The sequence below is a fragment of the Micromys minutus genome (assembly GCF_963924665.1).
Source record: "Micromys minutus genome assembly, chromosome: 5".
NCBI classification, from domain to species: domain Eukaryota; kingdom Metazoa; phylum Chordata; class Mammalia; order Rodentia; family Muridae; genus Micromys; species Micromys minutus.
In genome coordinates, this window is record NC_137974.1 from 85,252,761 (window position 1) to 85,272,221 (window position 19,461).

Sequence of the window (19,461 nt, forward strand, 5' to 3'; positions counted from 1 at the left end):
GGTGAATGACACACTGTGATTGTTCTGCTAAAAGGGAATGACCTAACAGGAGGAAGGATTATTCCAGAAATAGACTATGGCCATTCATTTTGCTAGATTCCATCTCTCTTCCTTCTTACTGGACTTCAGGTCTCTGTACTGCTTTAGTCTCTCCTCTACATGCGGACATAGCTGAGTTTGATGTTATAGACAGAAAGAAAAGCGACCTTGTCCAGTCAGTGTTCTTCTCTGCTCTTCCCATGAAGATTGCTCCCTGGCTGGGAGTCAGGGGACACTCAGTCCTGCGGCCCTCACTGCCGTATCTTCAGGCAGAGCCCTTTGCTGAAAGCAATTTTCTTTAAGGAACAATCAATTTATCACTGATTTTAAAAAGTGGGTTGTTTTATATACGTGACAATCTTGGCAACTTTAATGACTTATTTTTGAGTGAGGTGGTTGAGAGAATTGTTATTTATTTGATCAGCTTGCTACAGAAGACTTAAGGTGCCATTGTTCTTCTGTCCGTACATGGCCGGTTAGGACAGTTTCCCCACAAGCTGCCACTGTGCTTACACTCGCCCCATAGCCAAGCATCGTCATCCTCTAGATCTCCCTGGAGCCTGCTTCTTTCATGGGATTCTTGGTGACTCAAGAGTGTACGGTCCTGATGGGAGTCTTTGTTGGGTTTCTCTTTATACATCTAGAACAGTGGTTCTTAACCTGAGGGTCACAACCCTCTTGGGGGTTGCATATAAGACATTTACACTATGATTTATAACATAGTAAAATTACAGTTATGAAATAGCAATGAAATAACTTTATGCTTGGGGTCACCACAACATGAAGAACAGCCGCATTAGGAAGTAGCGAAGCACTGCTTTAGAGCCTGCGCACAGAGCTCAAAGAGTAAGCGTCCTGGACTCAAAGTACCTGCCTCTACTCAGCCTGTCACACCACTAATCTCTGGACAGGTTAGCTCTGTAAACACCTGAGCCAGGACCTCGCTGTCTTCTAGCCCCCAGTCATTGTGGGACAGAGTACAGTCATTTTCTCACTTACTCATTCCTTAGCGGTTTATTGTGTTTGCTTTCTGTGCTGTGCGCTGAGGAACTTGAGAACTGTAGAGTGCTGGGCACCATCTCACCCGTACCTTCTTTCTTTGGCCTGTGAACAATAGCATGCCTCCCTTCTGGCTCTTTTTAATTATGCAGTACATTATAACTAGCCATATTCACCCGTCTGTGTAACCAGACATGAGACCTGAATTTCTTGCCAACAGTGTCCTTTTACCTATAATCAGCCTCTATGTCCCATCTCCCATGTTTCCAGGCTGGTAAGTATCGTTTTATGCTGTACTTCCATGAACAGCCCTTTGAAATCCTGTATGTCAAGAAATCACAGTTTGTCTATCTATGATGACTTACTTTATTTTGCATTGAATCTCATTCAGAGTGAACTTTTTGGTTTGGATTTTTGAAACAATGTCTTGTTTTGTATTCCATACTGGCCTGGATTGAACTCAACATTCCTCCTGCCTCAGTCTCAGAACTGAGAGTGCAGGTATGTGCCACCAACCCAAAACCTGTCTAAACTGTTTGCTTAAGAACAGACATTGGTCTCATCAGTTTGTTCTCTCTAAGTATGTTGCCACCAGGTATAGAAAGTTGATAAGACAGGGAAACAGGGTAAAGGCAGGAGCCACTACTCCATCCTCCGTAGCTGAGCCACTGAGATGGGTGGCTTTATGTAGCAGGTAACTTCTCCCTCAGCCTCCAGCTTTACTGTAAAGGGATATAGCCATTGCATAAGCAGTGGTTCTCAGCCTGTGGGCCCACGACCTCTTTGAGGGTCAACCTTTTCACAGAGGTTGCATATTAGCTGTTGTCTTGCATATTAGATTTTCACATTTCAATCCATAACAGTAGCAAAATTACAGTCACAAAGTAGCAATGAAAATAATTTTATGATTGGGGGTCACCACAAACTGTATTAAAGGGTCAAAGCAGAGGCAGGAGGACATATGTATTTCTTGCTCAGGTAGTAAATGTGCAGTTTCTTTCTTCCCACTCTCAATTTAGGATGACTTGCCTGCCTTTGGGCCACCCCTTTCTCCACCAATTGTCCCTGGAGCTGTAGGAGGTAGGGGCCCTGTATGTGATGGGGAGTGGGGCGTGGCCAGGCCACACCTGTGAGGGACACTTTTCGGGTGCAGTAGTTTTGCTCTTCTCTTGAACATTGCCTTTCTTTGAGCGTTGGACCTTTCAATCTAGACAAAATCCTTTGCATAGTAGACTCCAGTGTAGTCAGAATAAAGTGAGCTTCTCTTACTTCACTTTTACCGTAGCCCGATGGTGTTCCCAGGTGCAGTGGTTAGGGGACTCCATCGGGGATACAGACACAGGACAGAAGGTGCTGATTGCCCAGCAGGGTAGGGTTCTCGACCCTTGCCATCATGGTCTCGTTGGTAGACAGCCTTGTGCCGTGGCCTGCTGGTCAGAAGTAATACCTAGTTATCTTTCATCTCTGAACACCTTCAGCTCCCTTCCATCAGCACCATCAGACCCTCTCAGTGTGTTCTGTGGTTAAATGTGCATGTGACTACCTGAGCCATGACATCAAGGAGGCTGCACGAATACAAACATGCCACAGACATCTTATAAGAACAGCTAGAAGCCATATGTGGTGATGCAGGAGACAGACAGACAGACAAACCAAACAGAACAGTTATGGCCTTGGGTGGACATCCTGGAGTTCACAAAGACCACACACTCAGAACAGTAGCCAGCGACTCACCCGTTCTTTGTAAGGATGGCTCCTTTTTTTTTTTCTAAGTGTTTGTTTTTGCTTGCACACAGCTGGAAGTGTGTGGGTGTGTCTGTGTCTTGTGTGTACACATGGCAGACATCCTGAGGGGTGAGGGTCAGAGGCACTGCGTCTTCCTAGAGCTGGAGTTGTAGAAGTTGTGTGCTGCCTCATGCAAGTGTTAAAAACCTGGCAGGGGTCACCTGGAAGAACAGTAACTAATGAAATGTCTCCCCAGTCCCTGAATATGTCTTTCATGTTTCAAGTAAAGTTGGTAACTGCTTCTGAGACGACAAGAAAGGTGGGAAGAATCCAAAAGAGCACCACAGTGTGAATAACTGAAGCTCAGCAGCTTTTTGCATCAGTTTCTTCCTTTGGCTCGGGCTCTGAGGGAGAGGGTGCGCTTCAGCTGAGACTGGAGGCTAGTTCTTTGCTCAACTGCTCCTGCCTGTCTTGCTACTTCTAGTTTCTCTTACTACAGATGAGTTGGTCCTGAACAGATTGAAGAGTTACTTCTGAACACCTTGGAACAAAGCAGGAGTAGGTCAGGTCTGTAAGATGATAGCAAGGCTCTGCAGTAACGGACCCAGCCAACACCTTGAGTCATCAGTAGCGCCTTACCACCATCACGCGCAGATTGCTGTTCTGGTGACTCTGTTAGCCCAGTTGTTTCAGTGTAAGCATGAAGTCCTGGCATCCTCATGCAGGACAAGTAGACATGTGAGCCTATGATAGCAGTAGAGAAACCGGGCACAATGATACATGCCTGTTATTCTCCAGCTCGGGACTGCGGCAGGAGGACTGTGAGTCAGGGTCAGCCTGGTCTGCAAAATAAGACCCTTTTTGAAAAAATGAAATAGTGGAGAAAATTTCCTAAAAAGAGAATCGTAGGAAAAATATAGTAAATATGACAAAGTACCTGTATATTTTAAAAAATGAAAATATAGTCACTGAAAATGCTGATACCTGTAAAAAAACATGGACATGTTTCTGTTGTGTGCTTCTGCCAGTGTGTTTATGAAGAAAATACGCGTTTCAGAAGTGTACATGTCTGTGCGTGCACACAGGAAAGAGACTTAAAACATACACCAAAATACTGTGCTGGGGTTGCTTAGTATATTTTCTCTTTGTGTTATTTCCCAAGCTTTAATTTTTCTTTATACCATTCTTTCTTCCCCATAGTGCTTTACATCTTCCAATCTGACATAAATATGTCGTTTACAATGAGAAGTCGTTTCTGGTTACAGTTAGTTGATTTCTGTGTTTCTGAAGAAATCAAAAAGTATTCTCTGTAGAAACAAGTTGACAGATTTTTCTTGTGTCCTGCTGCCCTTATATTTTCTGTCTTCTTAAAGTTTCCTCTTCTGAGTGTGCACAGCTGTGAAATTGTCCTTTCTGTCCCTGTTGTCTCCTCCTCATTCATTTGTATTTCCTCTTGAATGAATTTTCAGACTATCCAAATCCTCAGAATCTGGATCTAGAAATAAATGAAAGTCTGCCTACAGTTCAAGTTCCCTTCCTGCATTCTTGTGGAAATGACCTCATCAGGATGCCTTGCCCAGGGCTAGGAAGTGTGAGCTAATATCCTCTTCCAGTACACTTTGTGTTCTGGCCATTGTGTTCTTGACCTCTGGTCAAGTTATGAGCTCAACAAAGTGGAAGTTTGCTGTGCACTCCAACCTAGGGCTCACCACGTACGTGTGTGTGTGTGTGTGTGTGTGTGTGTGTGTGTGTGTGTGTGTGTGTGTGTGTTTGCTGTCCTAAGTCTATGTAGAGCAGGCTGGTTTTAAGCTCACAAAGTGAATTAGTTTGAACTCACAAAGTTTAGTTAGTTTAGGGGTCTATGGAACCTCACTGGCAAACAACTCAAAAAGAGGTAACCCATTCTGATATTGTTTGCTTTTTGTTTTTAGTTTTGTTTTGCTAGCACGTGATACCTGGTTGTCTGTATTGTTGAGGTGTCATTTTCCTCCCTCATTATTGGATGACACCATTTAAACTTTTTAATAAGTATATTTATTTTAGAAAGCTTCTGCAGATTTCCCTGTAACTTCTTTATGAGGCCTTTAGCTACCCCTCCCTTATATCCCCCTTTCTACCCTGCTTTCCACTCCTGCCCCATTTAACCTTCTTGCCCCATTATTTCCTATTTCCTCTTCATACCACCTATGTTCTGTCTCACTTCTCTTAAAGCATCCTCTACCCTCGTGACCCCTAATTAATTTCCAGACTTTTGTAGGTACTCCAATTTATTAAACGTGCATATGTAAAAATTCACAGCTAGAACCTGCATATTAGAGACTATGCAGTGTCTGACTTTCCGGGTTACCTCTTGTCACAGTGATTCCAGATCTACCTGTACTGGGAAACCTTGTCATTTCTGTTTTCTTACTAGCTGAATGATTTCCCATTGTACAAATATAACACTTCATTGGGTGATAGACATCTGGATTATTTCCCTTTCCATTGTGACTAGAGCGTCAGTGAATATGGAAGATTGGGTCTTTGGATAGCTTTTCAGTTTTATGAGGCCCCACTTATCAGTTGTGGGCCTTAAAGCCAGTATTACCAGAATACTGTTTAGAACATCTTTTCCTACTCCTGTAAGTTAAAGCTTTCTCCTCTCACAGATTCAGGGTATCATCAGGTCTTATGTCCAGGTCCATGATCTCTTTGAAGTTGAGTCCTATACAAGATCTGAAGTGTTGACCTAGTTTCATTCCATAGATAGCTAACCAGCACACTACTTGTTGAAGATGCTCTCTTTACTCCAGTGTATAGTTTTGGCCTGTTTATCAAAAATCAGGTGGCTATGTAAGTATGGGCATGCATGCATGCATGTATGTATATGTATGTATGTATGTATGCATGCATGCATGTATGTATGTATGTATGCATGCATGTATGTATATGTATGTATGTATATATATGTATGTATGTGTATGTATATGTATGTATGTATATGTATGTATGTATGTATGTGTATATGTATGTATATGTATGTATGTATATGTATGTATATGTATATGTATGTATGTATGTATGTATGTATGTATGTATATGTATATGTATATGGCTCTCCAGTTCTATTATCCCTTAATGCCGGTTGCTGGCTTTATTACTGTAGTTCTGTTTAACTTGAAATCTGGGATGGTGATACCTCCAGCATTTTCATTGTTCAGGATTCTTCTGTCTACTTTGAATTTCTGTATTCTCCTGTGTTTCTGTATTACCATTAGAGTTGCTTTTTAAATTTCTGTGAAATGTATTGGGTGGGTTTGTTTGCTTGTTTGTTTTGAGGTAAGGTTTCACAGTATAGCTCTAGCTGACCTATAATTTGAGATCTACTTGCTTCTGATGCTGGAGTGCTGTGATTTAAAGAACTGGCCCTACACTGGAATTGTGGAGATTGTATTGGATATGTAAATTTGCTTTTAGTAGAATGACCATTTTCATAATATTGAACCCTACTAATCCATGAATATGGGAGGCCTTTCTGTCTTATGGTATCTTCATTTCCTTTTTCCCTCCCTCCCTCCCTCCCTTCCTCCCTCCCTCCCTCCTTCCCTTCTTTCTTTCATTCATTCTTTTCTTTCTTCATTTACACGTGTTTAAGAATAAGGTCCCTCCACTTGCTGGGTGAGTACTTTGGCTCAGCTACATGGGAGGCTTCAAGAGTGTTTCCTGATGAATCTAGAACAATTTTAAGTGTAGACAACTCCAAGACCTCCAACTTCATGACTAGTGGGCTTTGTGGGTACAAACTACAGGAGAAATACTTGCTGGGATGAAAAGCTGGATTTGTGCTTTGTTGACTTAGTGCCTTCTCGCAAAAGCTTGTCCTTCATGTCCTCCACAAGGAGCCACTGGGTTAGTTGATGGACTACTGTATGTCCACAAAGGGACAACACAACATTTAGTGACAGTAGTTTATCACAAGCTTCTCTGTGTTCTCTGGCAACCTTCTGGTTTTTGGGGCTGAGGGTTGCTTGTTCTGATTAAGAACCGAGGCTGAGGGCATGCAGTGCAGTTCAGAGAATGCAGGAGAGGCTGGACCACAGTCCCTGGAGCTCACACACTGGCCAGATGAGCCAAATGTCTTCCACTGTACAGCACTTTTGTTCAACATCACTTGGTCTGCTATTAGGGATATCAATATTCTTAGTAATAATTCATTCATATAATGTTGATCTATAAAAAGGTGTCTGTGTATTGAGCTCTGCTGAAGTTTAGATGTGCAGCTCCTTTACACTCAGTTGGTAAACGAATGACTGGGGACTTTGGGGCAGGAGAGTATGAGCAAAGCTCAGCGGCTCTTCTGCCACCTGCAACATGTAACATCTGTGTCCCATCTTTTGTTTTCACAGTGAGAGAAAAACGCAAGAGTCTCTTCATTAACCATGTAAGTGAAACCGCCTCCCCACGTTTTCATGGTGATTGCATAGTGTGATGTGGGGGGTGAAGATGCCCTGTGTGCTGTGTGGTACTCACAGGAGTGTGGGCGCTGATGAGATGATGCTTTGCTAGGCATTATTGATTCACTCCCACTAGCCAGTCTCCAGATACTGTAGCTCTGCAGTGGAGGGGACATGCCTCTGGAAAGACCACAGCAAATACTACACGGGTCCAAACAAAGCAGAGGCTGTTAATTCTGAACTTACATTTCTGCTGCTTCCCACATTTCTGGGATGATGGTTGTTGTTGTTTACTTTTTGTTTGTTTTGTAGCACAGTTCCTTCTGTAAATGTAATTATTTTTTAAATCTGCTCTGCTTCCTCTTTCTCTCCTACTCAGTGGCTGTGTGTGGGACAGCTCCTCACACTTCTGTTTGTGTACTCAAAAACAGTTTGTATGTATAGGAGACTAAACTTGGCCCTTTAATTTTAAAAGCATTTTTCCAAAATTTTTCTCTAGTGCCATTCTGAGAGTATATTTCCCCGTGGTGGCTGCACAGGATAGGAACAGGTATACATATCTGCTCCAGCCTCTCCCCACTCTTCCATGGCAAACTGTCAATAGATAGGCTGTAACCACCTCTCCTATTGTAATCACGTTTGTTCTTTAAGAAACAAAGCCGCTTCCACAAGGTGAGGGATGATGTAGTTAGGTAAACTGCCAAAGTAAGTGTGCTGTAAACTCTCGCACTGAAAACCGCGGTGATGAATCTGACCTTACAAAGGCTTGGCTCAGGGGTCCTAGCCTGAGTTTTTGAACTTTTAGATCCTAATATGTGTAAAGATAAATCTTTGTATTAAAGACTCTCAAGGCCATCAGAAGGTGAACGCTGGGGTCATAGGAAGCTGGTGACCCTTCTGCAGCAGTGACAGCTACTGCTCTCTAATCCCTATGGGGCTTTTTTTTTTTTTTTGGCTTGTTTTTTGTGAGGGTGCTATGATGTGTATGTCTGTATGTGTGTGTATGTGTGTCTGCATGTGTCTGCATATGTATTGTGTGTGTGTGTGCGCGCGCGTGCACATGTGTGTGTCATTTTCAGAGGACAAGAGGAGCCATTCTTCTTCAGCTACCTTTTAGGATCTAGAGTCGTCCCTTGTAGGATTCGAATCCTGGGCCTGCCTGTACAGAGGACCTTTGCCTCTCGTCCGAGCTCATCAGTCCTCTGTCAGATTTCTCCACTTCCCTGGGCCTCTACATTTGTTTTGTTGTTGTTGGTGGTTTCTTAATTTTTTAACACATAATAGTTTATTTACGGTTGAAGTCTTTACAAGATAGTTATAAAACAGCCAGTTACACACATCAGAAATGGTAACAACAGTATGAATTACAGCACACATAGCAACATGAAACTGGCTGAAAACAAAGCAGAGGGAGAAAGACAAGCAAGCTCTCTGTAAAAGAAATAATGAGCTGTGTTTTAGGAAAAGTGCAGGACCTTTCTGTTAGAGATTGAATTTCACGGTTTTGTAAGACTCGTTTCCCACACACTCTAATACACTGTAATTTCATTCTTGGAACTGTAACACCAACCTCCTCCTTCTCAACAAACTCCAACATACCCAAAACAAAGGAATCTAGAAGAGGAGACAATAAAATTAGAGACCCTAGGGGAAAAGGAGAACCCAAACAGTAGTCTACTTAAGTCTTGCAGGCAGCATCTCTGGCTCTCTGGGGTGTCTTTTGTAAGCATCTGTGGGACCACAGTGTTAGACATGAAGCAGTGATAGAAACGGCCACGGTTTGTGTGCATTAGAAGGTGTATTCCTGAATCTAGGAAGGGCAGGCATCCAAGATAAGCTCTTTTCCAGTTACTTACCTGTGGTGTGTACTTGGCTGCATTCTCCACATCAGCACTTAGGCTCATGGGGGAAGAGCTGAAATTGCTACCAGACCACTGATCCAATTTAAGGGCGTGTGAAAGAGGAGGTGTTTGGTTGTCCAAGGCCACTCCTGATAGTCGTTAATGGGACGGGGAGCTCTCGCAGTTCCAGTCTCTGTTTTCACTGTGACCTTACTAGCGTCCTATGCAGTCTCGGCATATGTCCCCTACTAAATGAGTAGCCATGTACCAGCATGTAGATGGGGTACTGGGTTGTGCATCCCTGAGTGTTTGTCTAGGTATCGTACAGTGTAGTCAGACAGTTTTCTCACATGTATTTGTGGATAAAGATAGCTGTGTACTAAGTTTCTTTGTAACAGGTGACCCTGGAACTTGTAATCTTTCACACTGCTCACAGACTTGCCTGCAAATGAGCACATGAGTTCTGCTTCCACATAAGACAGTCAGAGTGAGGCTGTCTGCAGACTGGAGTAAGTCAGAACAATTGGGAGTTTCACAGCTTCTCACTGAGAAGGTAAAAGAAGTAGACGGGAAACTGGAGAAATGGTTCCACAGTTGGGAGCCCTTGTTTTCAGAGAATGTGAGTTCAACTCCCAGCGCCCAGCCTCCAACCTCCTATAGCTCTAGCGGATCTGACAGCCTCTTCTAGCTCTTTAGGGATTTACAGACACATACACATGTGTACTTGGAAATAATGACACACATCTTTTCTTAAAGCGGTAGGAGGAGGATGGTCCAACACTGACAGTTGGACAGTCTCCACTCCAGCTCAGCACTCGGTCAACCCTCACCCTTCTGATAACGAAAAACTGAGGCGTAGAGAGACATGCAGCACATGTGCAGCTTAATCTTCATGCAGGTCCCCCCAGCAACTGCGGACATGGCTGTCCATGCATCTGTTCCCTGCCACCTCGTCTGGCTTCCGGAAGGGGATGTGCCTAGTCCTGCAGTGACTTGATGTGCCTGGAAGGGGATTGGGGACATGATAACCAGAGGGGGCATGCTCCCTCTTTCTCGGAAAAGGAGAGGGGGAAGCGGGGCTAATATTGGGATGTAAGATGAATAAATAAATTAAAAAAAGAAAACTAACAAAGAAACAAGTAAGTAGTAGATCCAGGATTGGAACTTGTCTGGATGCTTCTCAGAGGGATTCACTTGAATTCAGAGGTAACAGTTAAAGTTATGCAAGATAGTTTAGTCTAGGATCCAGTTCTGACTAAGGATCCCAAGTTACAGATTTCAAGTTATTCTTAAATTTTCAGACAACCAGTTTCCTTTGTATAACTTTTTTATCTAACTTTATTGTTGTTTGGTTTTTCCTTTGAGACTCTGAAGAACCTGTGTAGGATGCATTGCTCAGGCAGTCTACAAAGGGGGTGTTGTTATTCAAGGAACAGGAAAGCAGTGGCTGTGGCTGAGCTTGAGGAGAAATGGTCAGTTTCCTCTGCTTCCAGCTAAGTAGCAGCTATAGCTGCGTTGTTTACTGTTCTCACTGCTGTAGTCAAATACTTGACAGAAAACAGTTATGGGAAGAAAGATTAATTTTGTTTCACAGTTGGAGGGATGGAGTCCATCCTGGTGGGAAGTCAGTGGTAGTGGTGTCTGGAGCATGAAGCAGCTGGTTACATTATCTTTGCAGTTAGAAGCAGAGATGAGGAAAGGTTGGCATTCAGCACACTTTCTCTTTTCCATGTATCCTGGGGCTCTATCCCATGAAGTTATACCACCCGTGTTTAAAGTGTATCTTCCTGTCAGTTATCTGTCTTAGAGATCTCACCGACACGCCCGGAGGCTTGTTTCCTTGGGGAATCCTAGATTCTATCCTGTTGAAAATCCGCTGTTACAGTCATAGCCACTGGGAAAGTGACCTTCTCTAGAGGAAATGTTCCTCTGGCTCCCAACAGCACACACATCAGGTGGAAAGAAGCCCTGGCCTGTCTCTTGTGAGAAGAGACAGAGAAGTCTCTCTGTCTAGTCTAGTCTCTCTTCTCAAGAGACTAGAGAAGGAACCAGAGGAGCTTAAGGATTAAAGTGTCACTATTTCTCAAGATTTCTTACAGAGGAATAGAATTGTCTGGGAGTTCCAACAGTGGCTTAGATTAATATTCTAATCACCATGCTTGTGTTTGATGTAATTAAAATGGACAGAGAAAAATGTGATAAGTTATTTTTAAAAAATTAAAGCCTTATATAATGGTCTTTATTTAAAATTTGACTTTTTAAAAATAAATTTGTCCAAGTTTTGCTTCTGTTTTTCTCGAAAGTCAGATATTTAAGTATATCTTTAACTAAAATGTGAAAATCTCTGATTATAAATTACAGCATTATAAATAACTGTAGTTGAGGATCTTCCCCAAAATATAGGGACACTGAGTTTGTTTTATTTTTCTATGACCTCCTCCTGCCTTCTGCTAACAGCATATGTAATCTGACTCTTTCTACTACAACATTTAATGAAGTTTGGGGAGGGTGGGAAGAAGAAATCCCTAACAGACAGGATCAGGAGTGGAATGGCTAGCCTTCCTCAAGCTCTTCACTGCATGTATGTGTGAAAACAGGAAGCTGACCAGGAAATACTCTGTAGTGTCATGCTCTTCAGAAAATTTAGAGGGAGGTGCCTCACTGGTGAGATAGATGATTGTTCTAAAACTCTACAAGGAAATAACGCAGGTAGACATCCATGTGTCAGCTAAGCAAGAGTCTGACTAGTCGGACCTAGAGTCACAAGAACTCCGGAGCCCCACTTCTGGCAGTCTTGGAAACGTATGATGGCTGTCCTCTGTGACTCGTGGGGACCAGTGAAGGGAAGGTGGTCTGTAGACTGATACACATGTAGGCTGTGTAGTACTGCTCATGGGTAAGTGAATCTAGTCTTCAGGTTCTGTGTCAGCAGCTAATGGCATTGCTCTAGTGTTTGAGTATAATTCAGGGAACTTTGTTATATAATTATTAAGAACAGGATCCCCAGTGGCCATATATTGTGTTCATCTCATTTTAAAAACACTAGTTTCAGTAGTTTTTGTTTTGTTTTTAATGTAGTGCAGTTGATTGTTTCTTGAATTGTTTCTTGTGAGCTGTGAGTGATTGAAAAAGAATTCCTTAAGAAATGGAATCTTTGGTAGTTTTACTCTGTGTCTCAAACTATGGAAGTAAAGGAGGAAGTGGGACAGTCTGGAGTCTGATGTTTTTAGAATTCTGAACGTTGCTTCTAAGAGACCTATTCTTATTGGAGAAGAAATTTGTCGGGCAGCTAGTATGCTTGGTATCAATGCAGTATTCTTGGAGAATACTAAAAAAGACTCAGTGAAATTTCAGTTATGTAAAGATTTTAGAATCTGCTATGAAGGAATTGGAATTTGAAGTAGTTTCAAGTTGAGAGAAAAGTTTCAAAGTGAAGGACGGAATGCTACCAAGCTCTCTGTACATTCAGTCGAACCTTACCACAATGGGAAGTTACTGTACAGTCTTCTTGATGGATACAAACATGCAAGGATTCTCAGTAAAATACAAAACACAGAAACTACACCATGATCAAGTTGGCTTCATTCCAGAGATCGGGTGGGCACTGAGATGACCCGTGATCATAGCAGCAGCTGCAGAAAGGATTTGGTTGGTTGGTCGGTTGTCTTACTAAATAGGGAAAAGCAAAGATGAAAGGTGTTCACATGCCCACTGACTCTGGGTTCTGTTTGTTTTAGTGCAGCCCTTGAGGTCTTAGCTACAACATTGAGACGAGAGAGAGATGAAGATGATGAGCAGAGGAGGAGATTTACACACAAGACACCTTAAGACGCCCATCGCATTCTCAAGGCACATGAACAGTTACTGTTAAAAATCAGGAGCCTTCCTATATTCTAGTAACAGGCTTTGGTTTTTAAAATAGTAATTCACGGTTCAAAAAATATCTTAAATGTATACAATGAAAACTTTAAAACACGAGAAAAAGAAATTAAAGATACTAGAAAATAGAAAGACCCATGAGTGCTGTCAGTGAGAGGTGCTGTGAATTAAGCCCCGGCCTTCTATATGGAGCTGGAGTGCACGTTGGGCCTTCTGCCTTCTCTCCATTGCTCTGTGCCTGGATTGCTGAGGGAGAGGTGCCGTGTCCTTCCTGCGTTCAGTCTGATTTGCTGCATGGTCAGAATCAGCTGAGAGCCCAGGACGGCCATCAGAGCTCCATACTCACCAGTGGGCCTCTGTGACAGCTCACGTTTCCTGTTCTGCCTCATCCTTGCTTGAGGAGGGATTTCAGGTGGAGAGGAATAGGGAAGAAAGTATGTAAGGCCACATTTATAGTAAGTGCCCTTGATCCTCACCATATTAAATGTCTTTGGTCCTGCCCCCATCCCCCATGCTTTAGCTACAAAATGTTTATTTTTGAGTCTCACCTCTGGGAGACTCTGTGCTGACTAGTTTTATGGAAATTTGACACAGGCCAGAGTCTTTTGAAAGGAGAAAACCACAATTAAGAAAATCCATAAAACCAGTGGTAAGGTTTTCTTAATGGTTATTGATGGGGAAAGACCCAACCCATTGTTAGTGGTGCCATCCCTGGGCTGGTGGACCTGGGTTCTATAAGAAAGCAGATTGAGCAGTCCCTGAAAAGAAAGCTAGTCAACAGCATTCCTCCATGGCCTCTGCATCAGCTCCTGACTACATCATAAGACCTAAATAAGCATCTATAGTGTCCTGTCCTCCAGTACTTAAAACCGAGTATGTCTCTGACCCTGCCCTGCTCTGAACATAACTTAAAACATATATGACCATTATAGTAGAAAGCTGCAGCTATTTCAGAAAACAAAACAAAACCTCCCTTTTTTAATGTCTGTAGAGACCCCAAGTAGCAGAATACCCCGGTGGTTTTGTGAGAATCCTCATGGGCATTTGTGTCCAGTACCATCCTCTCCTCACATCGGGACCGGCCTTATCTGTGTCTCTGGACATTACCTCACTTTTAATGCTCATTTTATTTGATCCTCAACAAGCCCTGAGATGTAAGACCCTTCCATTGGCCTCAAAAATGGGATTCCAAATTAAGGATTCTGTTGAAAGTCACTTAACTTGATTCATGGAGTATATCTTACACGTCAGTGGCCATGCATTCTCACAGTAACAAGGGGCAAGCTTTGCCACCTGCCATGGACAGGTAAGGGACTTGGGAACTGTATTGCTTGGCCGTGTGTCTGTTTGACACAAGCTGGAGTTACCATAGAGAAAGGAGCCACAATTGAGGAAATGCTTCCATGAGATCCAGCTGTAAGGCATTTTCTCAACTAGTGATCAAGGGGGGAGGGTCCAGCCCATTGTGGGTGGTGGTCCTGAGTTTTATGAAAAAGCAGCTAATCAAGCCATGTAACGAAGGTCATCTCTCCATGGCCTCTGCATCAGCTTTGCCTTCAGATTCCAGCTATGCTTGGGTTCCCGACTTCCTCCAGTGATGGACTACAGTCTGAAAGTGTCAGCAGAATAAACTCCCCAACTTGCTTTTTAGTTGTGCTGTTTTATCCCAGCAATGGAACCCTAAGATGGAGACTGAGCCCAAGGTGGCCATGCATGGCCTGAGCCAGTACATTGCTGAGTGTGAAAAGATCTACCTTTATCAGATACCCCAGGCTAGTGGGGTGAGCTTTTAGGCATCCCCTGCAAACAGTTTGTGAGAGTTGTTTATACAGCTGCGCTATGGAGAACAGATCCTTGAGCACTGGTCCTGGAGCCTAGCTTCGGCTCCTTCCCCAGAACCTGTGCATCCTAGCTCCTTGGGTCTGCCTGCCCCTTCCCCATACCATTGCTGAACATGTCCTTCCCTTTAGGATTGCATAGGTTCTCCAGGAGATTTGAGGTGCCAGTTTGTTAGCCGTACACAGTCAGCTCATACAGGGCCCTGCATTTATTGTGGGGGGCAGACTTCCTGTGCTTGGTGGTAGGGCTACCAGCATGCCAGCCTAAGAGCTGCTTCTCATCGCTCAAGTCCAGGTCCTAGACAGAGTCCAGCTGAGTGAATGCAGGTGAGGAGAACGGCACGTTGAGTGCTACTGAGATGAGTACAGGGCACAGAGGACAGAGTCTACCATGGGTTTGGTAGCAAGTTCTGGGGGGCAAACCAAACGGACGGAAGAATGCCTTCAAGGTACATGTGTGCAGTCTAGACAGATGAACTACAGAGTAAGTGCCTGCTGCTCTCCCCCTGATTTGATTAGGTGTGAGTTGTAAGATACATAGTGTGAGGGCTGGGGGTCACTGGAGGGTATAGGCACTTGTTTCTCACATCTGACAGGACCAGTACTGGGATTAGTAACCACATAACCTCAGTAACTAAAATGCAATTACTTGCTTTCGTCATGCGGTCCAGCAGGCTTTCTGTATCCGTGGCCGTTGGTGCTAATAGTAAAGTGTTTTGTTCTGTGGGCATGTGTAGAAACAGTGACTTGTTTCAGTGTTAGTTCATATTCAGTTTAGATCTTGTTTATAACATTCATATTTTACTTTGTAAAATATAAATTGTTTGAAAGAAAATTGCTCTTACCTCAATGGAAATAAACCATTCTTCCTGACAGTCTTCTTTCTGTCTGGCTTCTCTGTTAGTTACCACTAGTTGGAGATCATCTTCTCTGTCCCTGAGACAGCTGTTACTGGAATTCTCAGCTGTCTGTCCCATTAAGCCTCTTTTCAAGTAAAATACTGATTTGAGCATTTTCTTTTGTGATCTAGAATGTCTTAGGCATCCCACATTGAAGGCATTCCTAACATTTTAAAAAACATAATGCTATATACAGAAGCAGAGCCCTCTATAAACCAGCCCTCCCCTAACACTTACAGATTAGCTTCAGCATTCCTCATAGTGACCGTATGAGGCCATGTCTGTTGTTCTAACTGCTCTGCAGATAAGTAAATTCAGGTAAGAGCTCCCTCAAAGTAACCTAGCAGGCAGGCAGTTATCTGACTCACGTTACAGTTGCTGTGTTCCTCTTATTTTCTAACATTTATTGCTATTTCTTGAAATTTTTATACACAGTCATGTATTTACATCACATTCTTTTGCCCCTCCAACCTACTCCTCAACTTTGTCTTTTTGATTCTGTTCATTGTCTGTCTGTCTGTTACACACACATACATACACAGAGAAGCAGAGAGAGAGACACACTTGCTGAATCTATTTAGTGTTGCTCATATGTATATGTGTTTAGGGATGGCCACTTAGGATTAGATAGCCATGGAACTCATCCTTGGAAAAGATCAACTCTCTCACTGAGCAGCCATTAACTGCCTGTAGTTTTTTTTTTTATCTAGGAGTAGGACCTTGTGAGATTTCTCCCTTCTATCTTGGGATATCAGCTAGTTAGTTCATCTTATAAAGTCTTCTTTAGGGGGCTGTATTGTTAGGATTTCATGGGTGCAACTCCGTGTCACATATAGAAAACTCTATTTCTTAGTAGATATTTTCTTCCATGATGTTTTCTGAACCTTGGGTATAGGGTATGTTGTAATGTATCAACTAGGGAGGGACATTTAGTAGGCCTTTGAATTTTGACCAGGTATGAATTTCTGTGATGGTCCCCATCTGCTACAAAAATAAGTTTCTTTATGACCAACAAGAGCCACATTGATCTGTAGATATAAGGATAAACATTTAGACTGGTGTTGGGGATTATACTAGGTTAGGGTTCAGTTCCTCACCTTCCATGGGTAGTTGATTAGGTTATTGGTCCAGGCATGAATTCCCTCCTTTAAATGGGCCTCAAGTCCAATTAGGTTGTTGTTGGCTACCTCCCAGATAAAAGGGCCACTATTGCACCCCTGAATATGTCTTGTGGTTTGTAACCAGTGTCTGCTGTGCCTCTTACCACCGTCTTCTTACCAGCAGATTGGGACACTGCAGGGAGAGGAGTCTCACACGTGTATAAGCATACTGTCTGTTTTCAGAGTCATAGGACAGTAATAAGATATGGCTGAAGCTAAGAACTAGCCTGCATACTGAATAGCATGTAAAATGTTGATGAAGCCGACTGAGTATCCTCTGACTGATGTGAACACAGCGAGTTAAAGCAGTCCATGTTGTGGCATTGTGGGTAGGTGTTAGGTCTTGGCTCTTAGGCACAGGCTCTCCTAGTAGGTGTCTGCTTTCAGCATCCTAGTGCCAAAGACAGCTTGCACTTTTAGAATTTCCGCCAGTGGCTTGAGGCAGGTTGCACCTACAGCAATGAGACACTGAAGCTGAAATTTGAAGGTAGGGGAACTAGTTATAGGAAACATTGGTTTGGGAGTGGAATTGTTTTCCTAGAAAGGATCTCAGCCCTAAGTTTTGAGATGTAATGATACAGAGCTGGGCCACCTCCAGGCCAGGACTCATGCCTCAGTGAGAGACTAAGCTGACCTTTGACCCCTTGGTTTGCTTACATGGAGTATGTTATTACGCACAGACTCAATGATAGTTGAAGGGGGTTCAGGACATGTTCTTTGCTGCAGTGTAGCATACTGCCTCACGCTCCAGTTCTTGGTACTTTGTGTATCAGTTTTATATTGAGGGAATTACCTAAAGAAAGAGTTAAAACCCCACAACATCCAGAAGTAAAATTCTGTTGTCTTTTTGCTTTCTTTGAATTACTAATATTATAACATATCTCTAAAATACTTACTAGCATGGTAACTGATGGCTGAATTCTTATGTCAGAATTTGCTGATTCAGTGGAGGCAGTAGCTTTTACAGCTGCAGTGTACAGATGTCATAAGCACGGCCTTTTCATTTCTTATATTAATGTTACATGATTTTAGTGCTAGTATTATGAGAGAATTACTTTTAATGGCATCCCAAGGTACCGTGAGGAGAATGTTATTATTTCTTCAACCTGAAATGCCATGATAAACTTACTTGAAATCCTAAACTGAACTTGACTTGCTTTCTCCATGCTCCTTCCACACAAGCACCTAGTAGGGACCTTGAGCTGGAGGCCTCAGGTCTGAGGCCGGCCTGACCTCCCAGATGTCTACAGAGTATTCCACAGCTCAGCCACTGGTGGCACCATCTAGCCCTGTTTTAAAGAATCAGACACCTAAATACTGAGCAGTAAATATTCGAAAGAGAACTTTGTGGTTCTTGCATCTTTCGTGTGTTTCTCAGGTTGCTGCAGATGTTTATAGTTTCACTCCTGAGCAGACATCTGGGCCTTAGGTTGGGTACTTTGTATCTCAGGACTTTTGCTGAAAGTACATAAATAAGGCAGGTGATTCTCTGATGTATAAGGGATCTATATAGAACTTGAACTACAAAATGACAATCATAAGGATACCTGTTGTCTAAAGGTCATCCCTGCAAAAGCAGAAGCCCAGTCTCCTGCTTTCTTGTGCAGTGTGTCCTAACAGAGGAATATTTCCATTTATAAACTTGTGTGAATTTAAGCATATTAGCCAAGAGGCTAATTTTAATTGATCAGGGCTTGAGAAATGGGTACAATGGATTCTCAACTTGATTTTAATGCATAAAACTAGGATGCCACCTCAGTCCTCTGCAGGCTTCCTGTGAGTCCCATAAAGAAGGTTGGGACTAGGGATAGTAGCACCTTAGCATGGAGAACAGGACACATTCTGCTCCAGCTAGCGGTTGTGGCAGAGCTTTTGCTAAGACATGTTTTCTTGTCTGATCTCAGGGAAAGGGGTAATGTTATGTCTTGGATCGGGTTTCTATTGATGTGATAAAATAACATGACCAAAAGCAGTTTAGGGAGGAAAGGATTTTTTTTTTTTTTTTCCAGCTTGCTTAAATGTCCCAATCGTAGTCTGTCTGTAGGAAATTCAGGGCAGGAACCAGAGGCCATGGAGAAACACCACTTACTTCCAGACTCGCTGCTCATGACGGACTTAGTGGGCTTTCTTACAGCACCCACGACCACCAGCCCAGGGGTAGCGCTGTGCACAGTGTGCTGTAGGGACACCTCCTCAGCGGAGCTTCCTTTCTTTTGACTGACTTCAGCTTGTATTCACAAAAACGAGCTGGCAAAGATCTCCTGGTGGAACTTTGAGTCTGTGTAACTACTGCCATCTTGTTTTCTAGCATCCTCCAGGGCAGACATCACGGAAGTACAGCTCCTGCTCCACCATCTTCCTCGATGACAGCACAGTCAGCCAGCCAAACCTCAAGTACACCATCAAATGGTGGGTATGCAGACTTCTTTGCTTTTGAGTTTGGGGGTTGTTTTTGTGGTGTTGCTTTAAGACAAGGCCTCTCTAGTTTTGGCTGTCCTGGAACTACCTGTAGACCAGGCTAGCCTCGAACTTACAGATCTTTCTTCCTCTGCCCAAGTTCTGGGATGAAAAGCTTGGGCCACAATGTCTGGCAGGATATGTTTTTAAGGTATTTTTGTTTTATGTGTTACAGGTATTTTGCCTGTGTG

General features: G+C 43.1%; 1 protein-coding gene across 1 annotated transcript in view; it reads left to right on the forward strand.

Moving 5' to 3' along the window:
• CCNY (cyclin Y) overlaps nt 1-19,461 on the forward strand; it is a 104,781-nt gene that overhangs the window by 47,914 nt on the left and 37,406 nt on the right. Inside the window, exons 3-4 of the mRNA XM_080916686.1 lie at nt 7,149-7,183; nt 19,122-19,222. Coding sequence (XP_080772812.1) covers nt 7,149-7,183; nt 19,122-19,222 — 136 coding nt within the window. The remainder of the gene's footprint in view (nt 1-7,148; nt 7,184-19,121; nt 19,223-19,461) is intronic.